Here is a 17,575-nt window from a genome sequence, read left to right on the forward strand (position 1 = left end):
GAAGCCCCAAGACTCCCCTCCCCTGCAGCTGAAGCCCAGAGCCCTGTCGCCCTGCAGGGCAGAAGCCCAAGCTTCCCCCCACCACCAGCCCAGCAGCTGAAGGCTGAATCTTGGAGCCTCAAGTTCTCGCTTTCTCCCCCTCTAGGCCCTGGAGTTTTTATAGCATGTGGTGGGGTTGGGGAGCCCCTCTGGGAAATAATCTATGAGAATTTAAGCCGTGACTATTCATCACTTCTGTCAAACCCTCTTATCTTGTGCTAGGTCAGGAGGTACCTGTGCTAATCTTTTGGAATGTGTTCGCATACTTACCCACTGCCTAGTACTTCTTAGAAGTGCCTGTGTTTTAGCAACACTAGCAGTACCTTGGCTAAGTTCATGTACCAGATAGTAAACTTGTAAGCATCTGCTTTAATACATCGCTTGACTTTGGCTCATAATCACAGGTCTTGCACCAGGCCCAGTGCTCCAGGCTCTCTTTCTCTCTACTACATATAGCAGGAGTAGGCAACCTATGACATGCGTGCACACAAGCTCATTTTCAGTGGCACTCACACTGCCTGGGTCCTGGCCACCAGTTTGGGGGCCTCTGCATTTTAATTAGTTTTAAATTAAGCTTCTTAAAGATTTTTTAAACCTTATTTACTTTACATACGACAATAGTTTAATTACATATTATAGACATAGAAAGAGATCTTCTAAAAATGTTAAAATATATTACTGGCACATGAAACCTTAAATCAGAGTGAATAAATGAAGACTCAGCACACAACTTCTGAAGGGTTGTCGACCCATGACATATAGAATCTCTGGTTTTAGAGCCAAGATATCCATGCCCAACAACCCAATCCACATGCTTGGTAAACCACACGGAGAAAGCAGATGAGTATCTCAGACACAGCTACCCTGTTCCCCCAGCTAGGAATCCTCATATCCCCTAACAAAGATGCAACAGGAGGAGGATTTCATCCTCATGTTGTTCCTTAGCGTATAGGAACAGCAAACTCTCCATTCTGAGCTCCTGCACGCTCATTGACCGAGGACATGAATTCCATTATACAGTATCTGCCAAGTCAGGCAAGGGCATTCTACATTCTGTGACAATACTATGCACGCATACAGTAATGTTCTGCCACTCTTTTCAGGTGTGTATAATAATGTACCTCCAGTTGGATGCAGACACTTCAATCTCATTTTGAGACGGGCAAATTGCTATACCAGTGCTCTGCCTTTAACTGAAGATTTAATAAAGGGTGAGGGGCTCGATTTTCTAGGGGTGCCCTCTGTCAACTGAGAGAAGACCAAAAGAAAGATCAAGTACTTGTGCTCCCAGTGCTGTGAGGAGTAGGACTGCTAATGAACGAGTCTGCATGGTATATGCATCTTATCTGATACTTCTACTCACCCAAAATACAGCTGAATTCCTTGACTCCACACACAAACTGTGAGGGCAGGGAAGAAGAATTTGGGGGGTGGAGCATAAAGACAAGAATCAGCAAATCTTGCTACTACAGCTGTGAACTATCGCTTAGCGTCACACGTATCTCATTCCTAGTGAGGATGCTCCCTATTCATGGAAGCTGTCCATCCTGGGAATCCTCAAAGGATACAACCCCCCATCCACTATGCCAGACACTGAAGGAGAGTGGGCTCTCAAGACTCTTGTATTAGTTGCAAAAACATGATTCGGTCAAGTGTATTGTGTGGCCACTCCTGCCACTCTACTTAGTTAGTCCCAGGGGCAGTGTCGGACAAATAGCTGGCTGATGCCCATGATATCCCCAGCTGTTCCTCTAGAAGGATCCAGGGCAGTTGTGACTCTGTCCAGGAGTGAGAGGGTGTGGATCCTGTGTGTAGATCTCTCCTCATTACTGCTCTGGGAAGCCTGCATGCAGGAAAGCCTGCATCAGTGTGAGGTCAAGGAACATCTTCCCTAGCTAATAGGCCCTGTGTGGAGAGTAATGGTTTAACTTGTTTCTGTTGGTATAGTTGTGACACTTGCATCAGTAAGCCAGAAGCAGCTGCCTGAGTACATGGGAACCTCTGAGTGTTTTTGAAACACCCATGGAGCAGCGAGTCCAATGATCATAGCCCACTTGCACTGCTCAGTACACAAAGCACTCTGGTAACTTAGCCATAACTAACTCCAGCTCTGAAATTCCTCAAGGAATCAACAATGAGCAGAGCCCCATCTGGAACTTGAAAAAAAGGCACACGGTGCCTGCAAAACCTTTTGAATGTCTAGCATCAGTCACTATGGACAGGGGAATGATGAGTCCACCCAGATTCTCTAGTTAACGCGAAGAGAGCATTGGATGTATTTAAAAGGCACATAAAGTAAAGAAGATGTGACATAGCCAACAACAGACCAGTTTCATTTGGAACACCCAGTCCAGTTCATGTCCCTTCACCTTAAGATGTAAAAAAGTTGGATAGGTTCAGAAAAAGACAAACAGATGGCTAGGATTTACAAGTGACAGAAGAGTTCAAAACCTATAATTATTTAGCCTCAAAAAGAAGATTAGAAGGGATCTGACTGAGTTCCTTCTTTCAACCTGGTCTTAAAATTCAATTTCATCAAGTCTCTAATAGCTAGTGTGTGGCCAACCCTTGAAATTCCCTGCAGCACAGGTCGGAAGCAAATACTATAGCTGGAATTTTTCCAAAGGATAGGATAATATTATAGTTAACAACATTAGAACTTAGTCAAAGTAAGGTAAGAATAATCCTCTTCCATGTTTCAGTATATTAGCTAATCTTCAGCAGAGTCTGGAAGGAATACGCACACACACTACTACTACTAGAGGAAATCTACGCCACTGCACATACACAGAATTTATGTCCCCACATATTTCTTTGCTTCCCTGCTGAAAAATGACTTTCTGATGGGGAAGTAAAAGGAAGCCACAAGAGGAGTCACGTGACCCTCACCAGCAGTATGTTTCGCTTGCCCAGGGCAGTCGGCAGAGAGATAAATCGCTATGTGGCAAGGGGCAGGACTGGGGATGACCCTGCTAGTGGCTCCTATCCTGTGCTGCGTTCAGCTGCTAGCCTCGGCTGGGCTGGGGAGAACGAGACTTCCTCTTCCTGTGCACAGCATCTGGGGCCAGGTCAGACCCACCCCCCTGATTTCCCCTCCAAGCTGTAGGAAGCTCAGCAAACTCCTCTCCCTATGCTTCCTGCACTCATCGCTCCTCAGCTGCAGGGGAAGGGATCAATGTACAGAGAGCTGCTCCTCCATCTGCCCAACCCCTGTGCATCCAGATCCCCTCATATCCAGACCCTCCCACTAAAACTCATCCCCTCCCTCGCATCCAGAACCCCCTGGCAAAGCCCACTCTCCCTGCACCACCCGCCCCAGAAACCCCACCATATCGAGACCCAACCAGCTGCACCTGGATCCCCACCCCACTGAGCCCTCCACACCCAGACATCTACCCTCACCTCAACCCCCCTGCAGAGCCCCATTGCAGCCAGAGCCCCCTCTAACGCCCCCAATAATCCTCTGTGTATCCAGATCCCCCCAGGATCCCTTCCTGAGCTGCCCACACTCAGATTACCCCACACAGAACTCTCTCAACCCATACCAAGCCCCTCCACGCTTGGATCCTGCCCTGCTGAGGCTGCCTGCCCATAGCTGGTGCACCTGGTATGGAGTGGCAGGGCCCTGAGGTGCTTCTGGAATAGGCCTGGTCCTTGCGCTGTGTCAGGGTTGGGTCCAGTCTCACTGCTGAGTCCATGTCCCAGTGGGGAGCTGCACAGTGATCTCCTACCTCTGTGCGGCCAGTGGCCTGTGCTCCCCACTGCCATTCTGGAGCATCCACATTTATTTGAGAAATAAAATTTGCAGAATTTTGCAGATTTTTAAAATATTGTTTGCAGAGTTTTTAATTTTTTGGTGCAGAATGCCCTCAAGAATAACACACACACTTTTCCACGTATAAAATTGCAAGGGTAAAGAGATGAGGACAATCTCCAGTTGCTCCACCAGTCATAAACCATTGCAGAAAAGTCAAGATACCCAATGAGATGGTCAATAACTTGAGCTATTACAGCAAATCTTGGGTGAAATTCTGACCACTTGCACCAATGGAAGTTCTGCCACTGACTTCAGTATGGCCAGGATTTTATCCCTTCCTTCACTTTGTCTTGAGATGGGCAGTTATTAACCAAACAATTTCCATCCATGATCCTGTGATAAACATGCAGGAATTATTCTCAGCTACCATGACATTTCCATGCATACAGTGTGGAACAATCAGAACCTATGAAGTTTCTCTCTGGCCAGATGAGGTTTTTATTTTATTAATTATTATTATTATTATTATTATTAATGGCTATTATTGTTTACTGCAAAGTCTATCTGGAAATTTCAGTATTTTACTGGTTCTTTTGCTACTACGAAATATCAAATTATGGAAGAGTTGTTTTTTTTTTAAAGCAAATGAGGTGAGAGGAGTTAGAGTTTAACTTTCCTATCACTCTTGCAAAGGACTTTTAATTACATCCAATAAAAATATGATTAGATTTAAAAATAAAAGAGAACTAAATATAAAATAATAGTGTTCCACTAATTTTACCTTTCAAAATTAATGTTGCTGCACTTTCTATTTTTCTTCAGAGAAATGTCAGGCAGAAATATCAATCTATCCTTAGGGAAAAATCAAAGCATCTGAGACTTTAAAAGAATCCCGTGTTTAAATGAGTTAGTGCATTGGAATTCAGTTGGGAGCAGTGTATTTTGAGTAACAATGTAATAGAGGGTTTTTTCATTATTAGATTATACACCTATATATCAAACACTGGGGCCTGCTTCTAGAACAGCTACAACATTTGACCATTTGTAAGCAGGCTTCAGTGCAATCTATTCTTCATTACAGCCTTGACTAGACATTCTAACACATGGAATAGTTAAAAATGAAGAGTTGGAAGTTTACTAAAAGATTGTACAGCAAAAATTTGTAACAAGTTATTACGAGGAAAGTATTCCAGTTGATGAAGAGAATAAATCAACAGAACATTTCTAGCTGCATCACTGATTTACTGGGTGACATTTCATCTCTGTGCCTCAGTTTCTCTATCTGAGAAAATAAGGCTAATGATGCTTGCTCACTATTGCAAAGCATTTTGAAATCTATGGTTAAAAACGGCTGAAGAAGTATTTTTAGAATTTGTAGGGACATATCAAAATGTTTAGGCAAAAATATGATTTCATATTTTGGACACCATTTTTCATCTCGAAGAATGCATGAAATTTTACAAAAAGTGTTCTTTTCTTTAAAGAAAAAAAAGAATACTATGAAAAAATGCCAGCAGCCCAGTGAGAACACACAACTGAAACATACAATTAGGTATGCAGCAGATTCCAGGATAAACGTTCAAAAGGGGGGGTTTGTTTTTTAAATTAAAAAAAGAGTGTGACCTCTATTGTATTATGAAGTCTTTGACAGTGTAACTAGGATTTCCAAAAGAATGCATGCCCTATAGTGATGATTGTGTAAAAAATGGTGCATTTGTTCAGTCAGGTAACTTATGCACATTTAGAGACCCAAGCAGTATGTGTTTTAATCTGAAATGTTAGTGGAGGGGATAAAATCTGCAGATTTTTTAAAATTCTTTATTTAGAATCTGATTGTTCCCATTATAAAGTTTTATTTCTCCTAAATTAACTATTGATATTACCATCTGATAGAAAAATAAGCTTCCTAGGGAAAGTCAAGTGCCTGGAATTCCCTAGCAACAGACCTCTCCACAGAGCACACGTGGATGCTAAACATCAAGTAAAGAGATTATGATCTTCTCAATATTATTCTTTAATATTTATGTTATAGTAGCAGCTTGAGGCTCAATCAGGATTAAGGTGCAATGGTGCTTGGAGCAGTACAAACACATGGACCCTGCCCCAGAGAGCTTACATAGCAAAAAAAATCTGATTTTTTTTGTTTTACCATCAAAAGCAAACAAGCAGGTACTCAATGAAGCTTTTTAAAGATTATAAGTAAGCAATGCTGGTGATCACCAATTGCCTTTGCCTTTAATACATGGAAGAAACATGGTACATCCTAAAATTCAGCGTAACGTAACATTACGAAATGTTCTTTCCCTCCTTTTAAATGGAAACTAAAACAGGGTGACTCACTCAGTTCCTTTTCATTTTTCATCTTTGTGTGGTGAGGAGACTCAAATCTTTTTCAATCACAGGGGGGGAGGGGTGTTAAAACATGTAAGACAGGAGATAGATTGCTTATTTGCACTGTACAGTGATGGTCACAAACACCACCCTATACCAAAAACCTACTGACCACTATACTTACCTACACACCTCCAGCTTCCATCCAGGACACATCATACGATCCACTGTCTACAGCCAAGCCCTAAGATACGACCACATTTGCTCCAATCCCTCAGACAGAGACAAACACCTACAAGATCTTTATCAAGTTCTTAAAACTACAATACTTATCTGGGGAAGTGAAGAAACAGATTGACAGAGCGAGACAGTACCCAGAAGTCACCTACTATAGGACAGGACTAACGAAGTAATAGAACACCACTGGCCATCACAGGCAGCCCCCAGCTAAAACCTCTCCAGCACATCATCAACGATCTACAACCTATCCTGGAAAAGAATCCCTTGCTCTCTCAGACCTTGGGAGGCAGGCCAAGCCTCGCTTACAGACAGCCCTCACCACCCCCAACCTGAAGCAAATACTCACCAGCAACTACACACCACACCACAGAAACCCAGGACCCAACCCCTGTAACAAACCCCGTTGCTTTCTCTGTCCCCATATCTTCTCTAGCGACACCAGAGGACCCAACCACATGAGCCACACCATCAGGGGCTCATTCACCTGCACATCTACTAATGTGATATATGCCATCATGTGCCAGCAATGCCCCTCTGCCATGTAAACTGGCCAAACTGGACAGTCTCTATGTAAAAGAATAAATGGACATAAATGACACATCAGGAATGGTAACACACAAAAGCTAGTAAGAGAACACTTCAATCTCTCTGGACATTCTATAAACAGATTTAAAAGTAGTCATCCCAATGAGAAAACTTCAAAAACAGACTTCAAAGAGAAACTGCAGAGCTACAATTCATTTGCAAACTTAACACTTTTAATTTGGGCTTGAAAAGGGACTGGGAGTGACTGGCTCACTACAAAAGCCATTTCCCTCTCTTGGTTTTGACACTTCCTCATTATTGAGAGTGGATCACATCCACCCTGACTGGCTTTGTCAGCACTGGTTTTCCGCTTGTAAGGTAACTCCTTTCTCTTCATGTGCCAGGATATTTATGCCTGCATCTGTAATTTTCACTTCATGCATCTGAAGAAGTGGGGCTTTTTTAACCACAAAAGCTTATGCCCCTACCTCTAAATGGTAGTTCTCTTAAAACTTGCTCCACTGGCAGATTCGCACTGCAAAGTTTCATACCAGCAAAGTTTGTGATTTCAGAAAACACAGGAAATAACTGAAAGAATTTAATATTCTCTTTTACACGAGAGGAAAGAGCCCTTGTTGCAACTAACAGCTTCGCTACACTTGTGAGTTACAGTGCATTAAAAGAGCCCCAGGCACACTAGCTCACAACCCGTCCACACTGGCAAGGCACGTAGAGCGCTCTGACTCCACGGCTGAAGTGCTCCTGGTACTCCACCTCGGCGAGAGGAATAACATTTGCTGCGCCCTCGCTGGAGCGCCCCAGCGTCAGTGTGAATGAGATGTTGCATTACTGCCCTCTGATCAGCCTCTGGAAACGTCTCATAATCCCCTTAAGTCAAGTGGCCATCTTGTCACTGTTTTGGATATGCCCTTTGAAAGCTCCGTTTGACAGCCAGCTGCTTATCTGCTCCGAGACAAAACAACCATTACTATGGAATGCTGTGTGAGAGGGAGGGAGGTGGGGGAGGTCTGCTGCTGTCTCAACTTACAAGACAGCATGCTGACATGCTCTCAGCTCCCCAAAAACTCACTCTCCCCCCACATATACACAACACACTCCCTGTCACGCTCCACGCCCCCCCATTTGAAAAGCACATTGCAGCCACCTGTATGCTGGGATAGCTACCACAATGCACTGCTCTCTGTGGCATTGCAAGAGCTGCTAATGTGGCCACACCAGTGCGCTGTCAGCTGTCAGTGTGGACAGACTGCAGTGCTTTCCCTACTGCGCTCTGGTTTAACTCAAAGCACTCTACATTTGCAAATGTAACCATGCCTTAAGGCCATGATCCTGTAACCAGCTCTGTGTGAACAGGCTCCTGCAATTTGCAGGATAAAGGCCTATTAGCTTGATGCTGCCTAGCTTTTTTTTGGTCAAGGGGGGGTAAGTCTCTTCCAGCAAGAGCAATCACTTTATGCTTCTGTCTGTTTAATAAAGATGAAGTTCTAAGATGTCTGGCATTAACTCAAAGAATGACTCTCCCTAAACATAATGCATTTTTAGGTGAAGCTTCTTCTCACCTGGCAAGTTCTTTAATTAAGTTTGCAATGCGTCTCTTGTCCTCGGGACACAAATCCTTTAAAGAAGCACTCTTCGCTCCTCCTTCATTAGTGACCTGAAAAGTAAAATCTGCATTTTAAAATGCAATAGTTTATACAGAACAAGTATTTCTGACACTATTAAAAGTATTTCAGGATGTAATGGTTAGAAAATTATGCTAAACAAACTCAGACTGGAAGCACGGTGCCTATTTTTAACTTGAAGAGTAATTAACCATTGGAACAATTTACAACATTTTGCGGTGGATTCTTCTAAAAAAAAAAAAAAAAAAAAAAAAGACATGCTCTAATTCAACCACAAGTTACTGGGCTCAATGCAGGGTTTGCTGGGCAAAGTTTTCTGGCTCATGTTATGCAGGAGATTCAACCAGATAATCAAAATGGTCCCTGGTGGCCTACAAATCTAGGATTATATTTCTATTGTGACTTCACCCAAATTGACAGATCAAAATCAGGAACTCATTGTGTGGCTAAACATAGGAGTCATAGAGAGCAACAGGAACGCAACATATAAGCAGTGATCAGGGTTATAACAGGATAGGTATCTTGTTAGCTCCATTGTGTTTTGTTTATTTAGAAACATACACTAAACTGAGTTACCCCCACCCCCACTAGCCATTGTCAGTTTTTTTAATTAGATTTAAAATCTAAACTATGCTCAACTGCTTCTCAACCACTGCCAATCCTGCCCCACAAACAAAATAATTTTTAAATCTAATCTACCATGCTCTCTTCTTTCTGAGCCAGTCCACTCCTATATTTCACCTAAATAAATGGATGCATTTGGTACCCATGTCCACCAGAGGGCGTACACAGTTTATAGTTTAAAAGTCAGTTCTTACAGTATCACTGTTATTGTAATTACATATAATTAGGCTTGGACAGATTAGATTATTATTGGTCAATGTTGATTTCACTGTGCATATACAAACAGTGAAAAAATATTTCCATCAATGATCAAAATTTAGAGATAGACAAGGAAAACATTTGAGAACTTACAGTTTGATTTAGGGGTATCTACACCTCTACCCCGATATAACACTGTCCTCGAGAGCCAAAAAAATCTTACTATGTTATAGGTGAAACCGTGTTATATCGAACTCGCTTTGATCCGCCGGAGTGCGCAGCCCCGCTGCTTTACCGTGTTATATCCAAATTCGTGTTACATCGGGTCATGTTATATCGGGGCAGAAGTGTACTTTGTATATTGACATGTGAGGTTGACACTTTGTTTTAACAATTATAAAACCTTCATTTTTTATTCTCAACATCTACTGTCATTAAATAATTATTGTTTTACCTGTACTTAATTTCCCACAACTGAATATTGAATTGTAAAAATCTAATTAAGTCCATAAAGAGAGAAAATATCTATCAAAATTATATTAAAAAAATTGAATTCTGCAAAGCCTACATATAACTGTGGATATTTCCATGGGCTCTTCCACTGAACTCTAAGTTTGGCCTTACTTAGTAAAAGAACAACTTTATACAGCTAGTGATAGTTATCCAAGGCCTGTGCCCGGCATTCTCATACTACAGTGCTGAGCTCAGTATAGGAACCTATATGGAATACAAAGCGATCCAAAAAAGAGGTGGAGATTGAATTATTTTTAAACCACATTATTTTCTCCAAGAATTTGGTAGTAATAAAACAGAAATCAAATTAAGTGGAAGTAATGGCAAATACTCAAGGAAGTTTACTGTGTGCTAGATCTTTACATACATGTAATAAAACCAATAAGTTCCTATATGCTTGAGTAGAAGATTGAAGATTTCTAAACCTTGAACATCAGATGATGTAGTCAAATCGTACAACACTCTTTCGATTCTACTAGTATCTTATGAGGATGTTAAATAGCAGCTACTAAAGTCGAACAATTTTAAGCCAGCAGACCCAGATAACTTGCATCCAAGTTTTAAAAGAGTTGCCCACAGGAGCTTGCTGGACTCTTAATGTTGATTTTCAATAAGTCTTGGAGCACTGGGAAAGTTTCAGAAGACTGAAAGAAAGCTAATGTTGTGCCAATATTTAAAAAGTGTAAATAGGATGACCTGGAAAATTATAGGTCTTTTAACCTGACATTGATCCCAGAAGGATAATGGATGGCTGAAACAGGACTCGATTAATAAAGAACTAAAGGAGAGTAATATAATTAATGCCAATCAATAGGGGTTTATTCTGAGAAAAGAACCTAACTAACTAGATATTTTTTGAAGAGATTACAAGTTTGGTTGATAAAGGTGATAGTGTTGAAGTAATATATCTAGACTTCTGTAAGGCATGACATTCTGACTGAAAACCAAAAAGGTATAAAAATAACATGGCACACATGGTCTCAAAATGTAACTGTAAACAGGGAATCACCATTGAATGGGTGAGTTTCTAATGTCATCCCACAGGTATTGGTTTTGGCCCGATGCTATTTAACATTTTTATTAATGACCTGGAAGAAAACAAAATCATCACTGAAAGTCTGCAGATGACACAAAAATTGGAGAAGTGGTAAATAATGAAGAGAAGAGGTCATTGATTCAGAGCAATCTGGAATGCTCGGTAAGGTGGGCACAAGCAAAGAACATGCATTTTAATAAAGCTAAATGTAAATGTATAATCTGGGAACAAAGAATGTGGACAATGCTTACAAGATGGAGAACTTTATCCTGGCAAGCAGTTAGTCTGGAAAAGATTTGGGGGTCATGGTGGATAACCAGCTGGACATGAGCTCCCGGTGTGACTGTGTGGCCAAAAGGACTAACATGATCCTTGGATGAATAAACATGGGAATTCTTGAGTAGGAGTACAGAGGTGGTTTGACCTCTGTATTTGGCACTGGTGTGACCACTGCTGGGATACTGTGTCTAGTTCTGGGGCCCACAATTCAGGAAGAACGTAGATAAATTAGAGAGGGTTCAGAGAAGAGCCACAAGAATTATTCAAGGATTAGAAAACATGCTTTATAGTGACAGACTCAAGGAGCTCAATGGATTTTAGTTAAAGAGAAGGTTAAGGGTTGAGTTGATTACAGACTATAAGTACCTACCTGGGGGAAAAATATTTAATAATAGGATCTCCAATCTAACAGAGAAAGGTATAAAACAATCCAATGGCTGGAAGTTGAAACTAGACAAATTCAGACTGGAAAGAAGGCATGTATTTTTAACAAAACTACTTAACCATTGGAACAATTTACCAAGGGTCCGTGTTCCCTCTAAGTTGCGCAGTCGCGTGGCCGCCCAGAAGTGAATCAAGTGCCACACACTTGGTTAGCAGAGCCGCACACATCCGGCAGCGTGTGTTCAGGTGTCTCTCCCCGAGCTACTCTGCAGCCACATTGCTCCTGCCCTCTGCCTTGGAGCACCTGGTCAGCTGTAATTTTATTCTTTCAAAGTGCTGTTATTTTAGTTTCAGGACTGGTCTATGCATTTCATAAATTTAATTCTTTGAATAGTGAGTTCTAAAATGCCTAGCCTGTCCCGGCGGGAGTAATTATCTCCATAGTAACTTTTGAAAAATATATATTATCGTTTTTTGTTTCTACTGGTGGCGCACATCACCTCGATATTGGTGCACAAAACAAAATTCATTCCACACATGGATGGAAAAAATTACAGAGAATGTTGCCAATTGTCATGGTGGATTCCCCATCACTGACAGTTTTTAAATCAAGATTGGATGTTTTTGCTAAAAAGATCTGCTCTCATTCAAAAGGAATCATTCTGAACAAGATCTATGGCCTGTGCAATACAGGTCAGGCTAGACGATCACAATGATCCTTTCTAGGCTTGGAATCTAGACATCTATGAATTCTGAGTGTTACTAAGTGTTCATCGTACTCAATAATCCTGCCCTCAAAGATCTCACAATTTAACACAAAGTACAATACAGAATAACTGTTGAAAGTATGAAGCAAACAATAACAGTTTAACCTTCATTCACAATGAATGCTTCTCAGTAATGTGAGTTGAGTGTACACACCAAGGAGAAAATGTGCCCTTCAATCTTCAGTTTGTTTCAAACCAGTGTTCAAAAGCTAATAAAACGATTACTGTAAGTAGCCGAATAGAAAGACTGACGATGATCTTATGCAGAGTTATGTTATTCCATACCCTAAGCTTTAAAATGACCCTCATTCAAAGTCTTTTAATTTTTATTTAAATTAAATACTTCCTTTGGTAGCACTTTGAGTTTCAGGCTGCAGGTTTCTTTGATCTGACTACTTCACAGTAGGGTTGCCAACCCTCTCAGTTTTGCAGAGAGGCTCCCGGAATCAGGCTCTATCTCCCAGAGGATACTGAAGGCAAACTGGGAGATTTTAGACGCTAAAAGTCTGGTGGCACAGTGGGGCTTAGGCAGGCTCCCTACCTACCCTGGCTTATCGCCGCTCCCAGAAGTGGCCAGGACATCCCGGCGGCCCCTGGGGGGTCTCCACGTGCTGCCCCCAACCTGAGCGCCAACTCCACAGCTCCCATTGGCCAAGAACTGTGGCCAATGGAAGCTACGGGGGTGGTGCTGTGGGCAGGGGCAGAGCGCGGAGACCCCTGACACCCCACTCCCCAGCACCGCTGCCAGAGGGATGTGCTGGTCACTTTTGGGAGCTGCCCAAGGTAAGCCCTGCCCGGCCAAGGCCCACACCCCTCACCCCGCGCAACACCCCCTGCACCCTACCCCCTGTCCCAAGCCTGCACCCAAACTCCTTCCCAGAGCCCGCACCCCCTCCTGCACCCCAATCCTCTGCCCCAGCCCAAAGCATCTTCTCACAGCAACGCAGATGGATTTAGGGGATGAAGAAGCAGCCAGACAACCTTGTCTTTGCACATTAATAGTCCCCAGCTACTAACAAGTGATGCAAGGTGGCCTCTCAGAGGCAGATTTGTACCTCAACACACATCAAGGTCCAGAATTGTTAACAGTATAATTACACTTTTAAAATGGAATGAGAAGGCCATTGTCTCCACACACAAATGAAAATACAGGCTAAGTTCTATCCAGCTTTACATCTTGTCCAACCCTACTGAATCAGTCAGGGCAGAACATGGCCTTAGACTAGTATTTTGCATTTATACAACATCTTTAGCCCCCAAAATCCCAAAGCCCTTCACAAAACGTGCCCATACACCATCACATTTGGGGTGGAGATTGGTAGTCAACCTCTTCCCAACATCCAAGGGGAGGAGGAAGAAGAATTTTGGACAAGACCACCGGGGCAAATCCTGATTTACAAAAGGTATCATGGGATCTTCAACGTCTAGATAGCGTTGACAGGACCTTTGTTTTTCATGTCTCGTCCAAAAAGGCCTACATATACCATCCACATGGTACTCAGATCTGCTTTGTGAATGATGAAAGACCAAGTCAGCTCTGCTAGGATTCATATTAGAAGGGAACAATTCATTGGCTTCAATGCAGTGTTCTATCATCTCACCTCTGACTACATATAATTGAAATATATCAAAGTAAAGGGGTCGGTTCTTCCTTCAATACTAAACACTTCTGACACAACGGGCAGTGGCCATCATGACTCTAGGAGCAAAGAAACCTTGCAAAACTTCACCTGACTGTAGCAAGTAAAATATCATGAGATTTCTTTTTTCCTTTATCATGGAAAGGGTAAGCCTGAACTGTTAAGTCTCCATAAGGATTCTGCAAGGCAAGACAACAAGAGAGTCCACTGTAAAAAGATTATTATCTAGTTTCCATCCCTCTTTATTATTATTTATACAGTAGTAAAAGCTAGGGAGGCTGAATGGGGGTCAAGGCCGAACAGTACTACAAGCTGTATGACACAACAACAAGACAATTCTGCCTCAAACAATTCACAATCTAAGCACAAAATGAAAGACAAACACAGGGTAAGACTTATGGACAATACAAGACGCAATGGGCACAGCACAGCAGCTGCCTAATCGTTGTCAAGCATTCTGTAGAAACACAGCAGAGGAGAGTTTTAAGAAGGGGTTTGAAGAACAAGCTGGCCTTGGGTGTGTTTATCAAGAGCAGCTTCCATGTATAAGGGGAAGCATGGGAGAAAGCACCAAAGTGCTTGTTGGAAAACGGGGGATTCAAGACTGGTATCATTGGCAGAGTGCAGGCAGGAGTCAAAAGCTCAAATGCACATAAGTAGCGATAAGTAGGGTGGGGATAGGCCATGAAGGGCCTTTAAAGTGAAAACAAGTAGTTATCATGACCTCCGTGACTTCCAGGGCTTCAAGAGGCGGCGGCAGGGCTGGAACAAGGACCCTGCAGACTCAGCCCCGTGGCTTCCTCTGGGGGCTGCAGCTGGGGCCGTACACCACAGCCCCATGGTGTCCCGGGTTTGGTGGGGCTGCAGCTAGTGTCGTGCACCCCAACCCAGCAGCTTTCACCAGAAGCTGCAGCTGGGGCCCCCTTGCAACTTCCCAGGGCCACATGTGTATGTGTCCTTCACCGCGGCGGCCGGGGCTTGGCAGGGGCTTCAGTCGGGTCATGCACCCCTGCCCCACAGCTGAGCCAGCTCTCGAGCAAGGGCTGAATGTCCCCCATGGCTGCACCCCCGCTGCGGCCACTGGGGTCAGGGCTATGCCCGTTGCCATGGTGGAGGGCTCGGCCTGTCAGTCCCTCCCCCCTTGGGACTCCATTCCTTCCCCCTACCTAACCCTGGCCCTGGTTATTTTTAGTAAAGTAGCAAACAGGTCAGGGGCTCTGTGAATTTTTGTTTACTGCCTGTGACCTGTTAATGACTTTTACTAACAATAACCGGGGAAAAATCTTAGCCTTAGTTATCATTTGATGTGGAAAAGAGGGAACCAGCAGAGGGATGCAAAGTGGGAGGGGGAATGTGGTTGAAGCAGTGAGCCAGCAAAACAGTCTCTGCAATAGCACTTGGAATGGACATAAGTTGGGCAAGGTGGCATTGGTTAAGGACACAGGAGGAGGGGGATGTGGTAGTCAGAACACAAGGCCTAGATGAGAGTTTTAGCTGTGTGGTAACAGGAATGCTGGATCTTAAAGATATTGTGAAGAAAGAAACAAGGAGATTTAGACAATTCGTGAATGTGCGGCTGTAGAGAGTACATCATGCAAGTTTTCAGTGGCGTAAAAAATCAGTGATACGTAATGATTAGCTACAACTTTTTCTACTATTTGTCTGAACTCTTCAGAATAAGAAAAGTTCATGCTTGCTGACCTGCTGCCCTGCTGGGTCTCCTGTGCTTTTCAATGGATCCATGGAAGCAGAAGGAGCAGCTCCAGGGACCTTCAGCTTAGCTTCGCTTTTTCGACCCTTTACCACATATCTTGTTCTTAAATTTCCTTCAGCAGAAATGCCTATAGGAGGAAGACAAACAGACATTGAGAGGAGATTCTTAGTTTGCTCTTACACGCCCCCACCCCCCAAGAGCCTATCACAGACGCTTCCAAATAAACTCTGTAAATGCTCCCAAAATAACCTATGGACTGGGACACACTTGCTAGTTCTGTCCTATGACTGCACAAACCAAAGTACAAACCAAAGGTCCTTCTGTAATAACACCGTAAATAAGGACTAACTAGGCATCACAAATAAGGCTAATGTCACCGCTCACGTGACATATTTTAATGTTTCACATTTTACAGATATTTAGTCTTGGAAGCATTCGATTTTTTAATTGGTAAATGTCAATTTCACTGTACACACACACAAATGAAAAAATATTTCCATTGACAATAATAAAAACGTACAGAGGCAAAGTCAAAAAAATGCTGCTTGAAAACTCAGTTCGATTTAGGGTATTTACTTTGTATATTTTTATATGTGATGTTGACAATTTGTGTTTTAACAATTATAAAACTAACTTTTCAAATCTCAACATCTGTCATTAACTAGTGTCTGACTCCTCCATAATTACTCACAACTCTGAAAATTTATCAATAAAAATCTAAAAATGCTTAAAAATAGAAAGTGATATTATCCATTGAAATTATTAAAAAAAAAGAATTCTGCCAAGCCTACATACATATTGTTGCTGTATATTTTTGCCCAAGATTAATGCTGTTTGTTCCTCATGTCAAACTTATGGGTAACCACGATACCCGGTTCTTATCTGGGAGCTTTTCACCAGTATATCTCAAAATGCTTCACAATCTTTAATGTATTTATCTTCACAATACTCCTGAGAGGTAGAGAAGTGCCATTAACCCTACCTGAAGGAGAGAGAAGCAAGGCACAGAGAGGCTAAATGACTTGCCCAGGGCCACAAAGGAAGTCTGTAGCAGAACAAGGAATTCAGCCCAGGCCTCCCAAGTCCTAGGTTAGCACCCTGACTACTGTGTGAACACTAGAGAGATTTTCACTATTGCTAACATTAGTTCAGCTCCACTGCCAGTAGCTATGTAGTAAGCTCTGACGACTCAGGTCTTTGGTCCTTAGAACCCTAAGAACCAAATTTTTATCACTGTTCAGAGGTACCAGGCAGTTTTAAATATTTCTCACTTATATTAGCAAACTTGGTATATTTATTTTTTGGGTGGAGATTTCAAAAGTGAATTCCTCTCTTCCATCCCACTCTTCACCCCCATTTAGAGGGGACAGAGTTCCTAAAGTTGTCTGATTTTTTTTGTCTGCATTATGAACTATTTCTACTGTAAATCCAGAAAGTTATCCTAATATCACAAACTTTCCTTTCCAGGTCACAGACTGTTAGGCCCTGTCATCACCTGGGCTTGAGCCATACTAGCTACAATCACATTCAGCCATGTTTTAATTCCGCTGTAACATAGGCCCTCTACCTTGCATAACTAGAGTTTTATACAAAAAAAAAAAGTAATGTCAACTGTGCTGGTCCAAACCTCGATCACATGGTTTCTCAATGCAGTTTGCAGCCCAATTCCATCAACACAAACACACACACACACACCTTGCTCGTGTTATGTATTACATGCATATATTTTAGAATCAGGCAAAGACACAACCTTGTTATACCTGTTTTAAGGCTCGCTGTTTGAAAACAGTTAATATGATTATAAATTCTGGGACAATTAATACAGCCATCTAAACTAAATGTACAACAGTTCCATCTTTTATTATAGACTGGATTGATCTGCATT

General features: G+C 42.4%; 1 protein-coding gene across 1 annotated transcript in view; it reads right to left on the reverse strand.

Annotated features, from left to right (window-relative positions):
• The window catches only part of KIAA1328 (KIAA1328 ortholog), a 254,190-nt gene that overhangs the window by 231,503 nt on the left and 5,112 nt on the right, over positions 1 to 17,575 (reverse strand). The window contains exons 3-4 of the mRNA XM_030565790.1: positions 15,678 to 15,817; positions 8,473 to 8,567 (exon numbers count right to left, since the gene is read on the reverse strand). Coding sequence (XP_030421650.1) covers positions 8,473 to 8,567; positions 15,678 to 15,817 — 235 coding nt within the window. The remainder of the gene's footprint in view (positions 1 to 8,472; positions 8,568 to 15,677; positions 15,818 to 17,575) is intronic.

This window comes from Gopherus evgoodei, chromosome 6, assembly GCF_007399415.2.
Source record: "Gopherus evgoodei ecotype Sinaloan lineage chromosome 6, rGopEvg1_v1.p, whole genome shotgun sequence".
In the NCBI taxonomy this organism is placed as follows: Eukaryota; Metazoa; Chordata; order Testudines; family Testudinidae; genus Gopherus; species Gopherus evgoodei.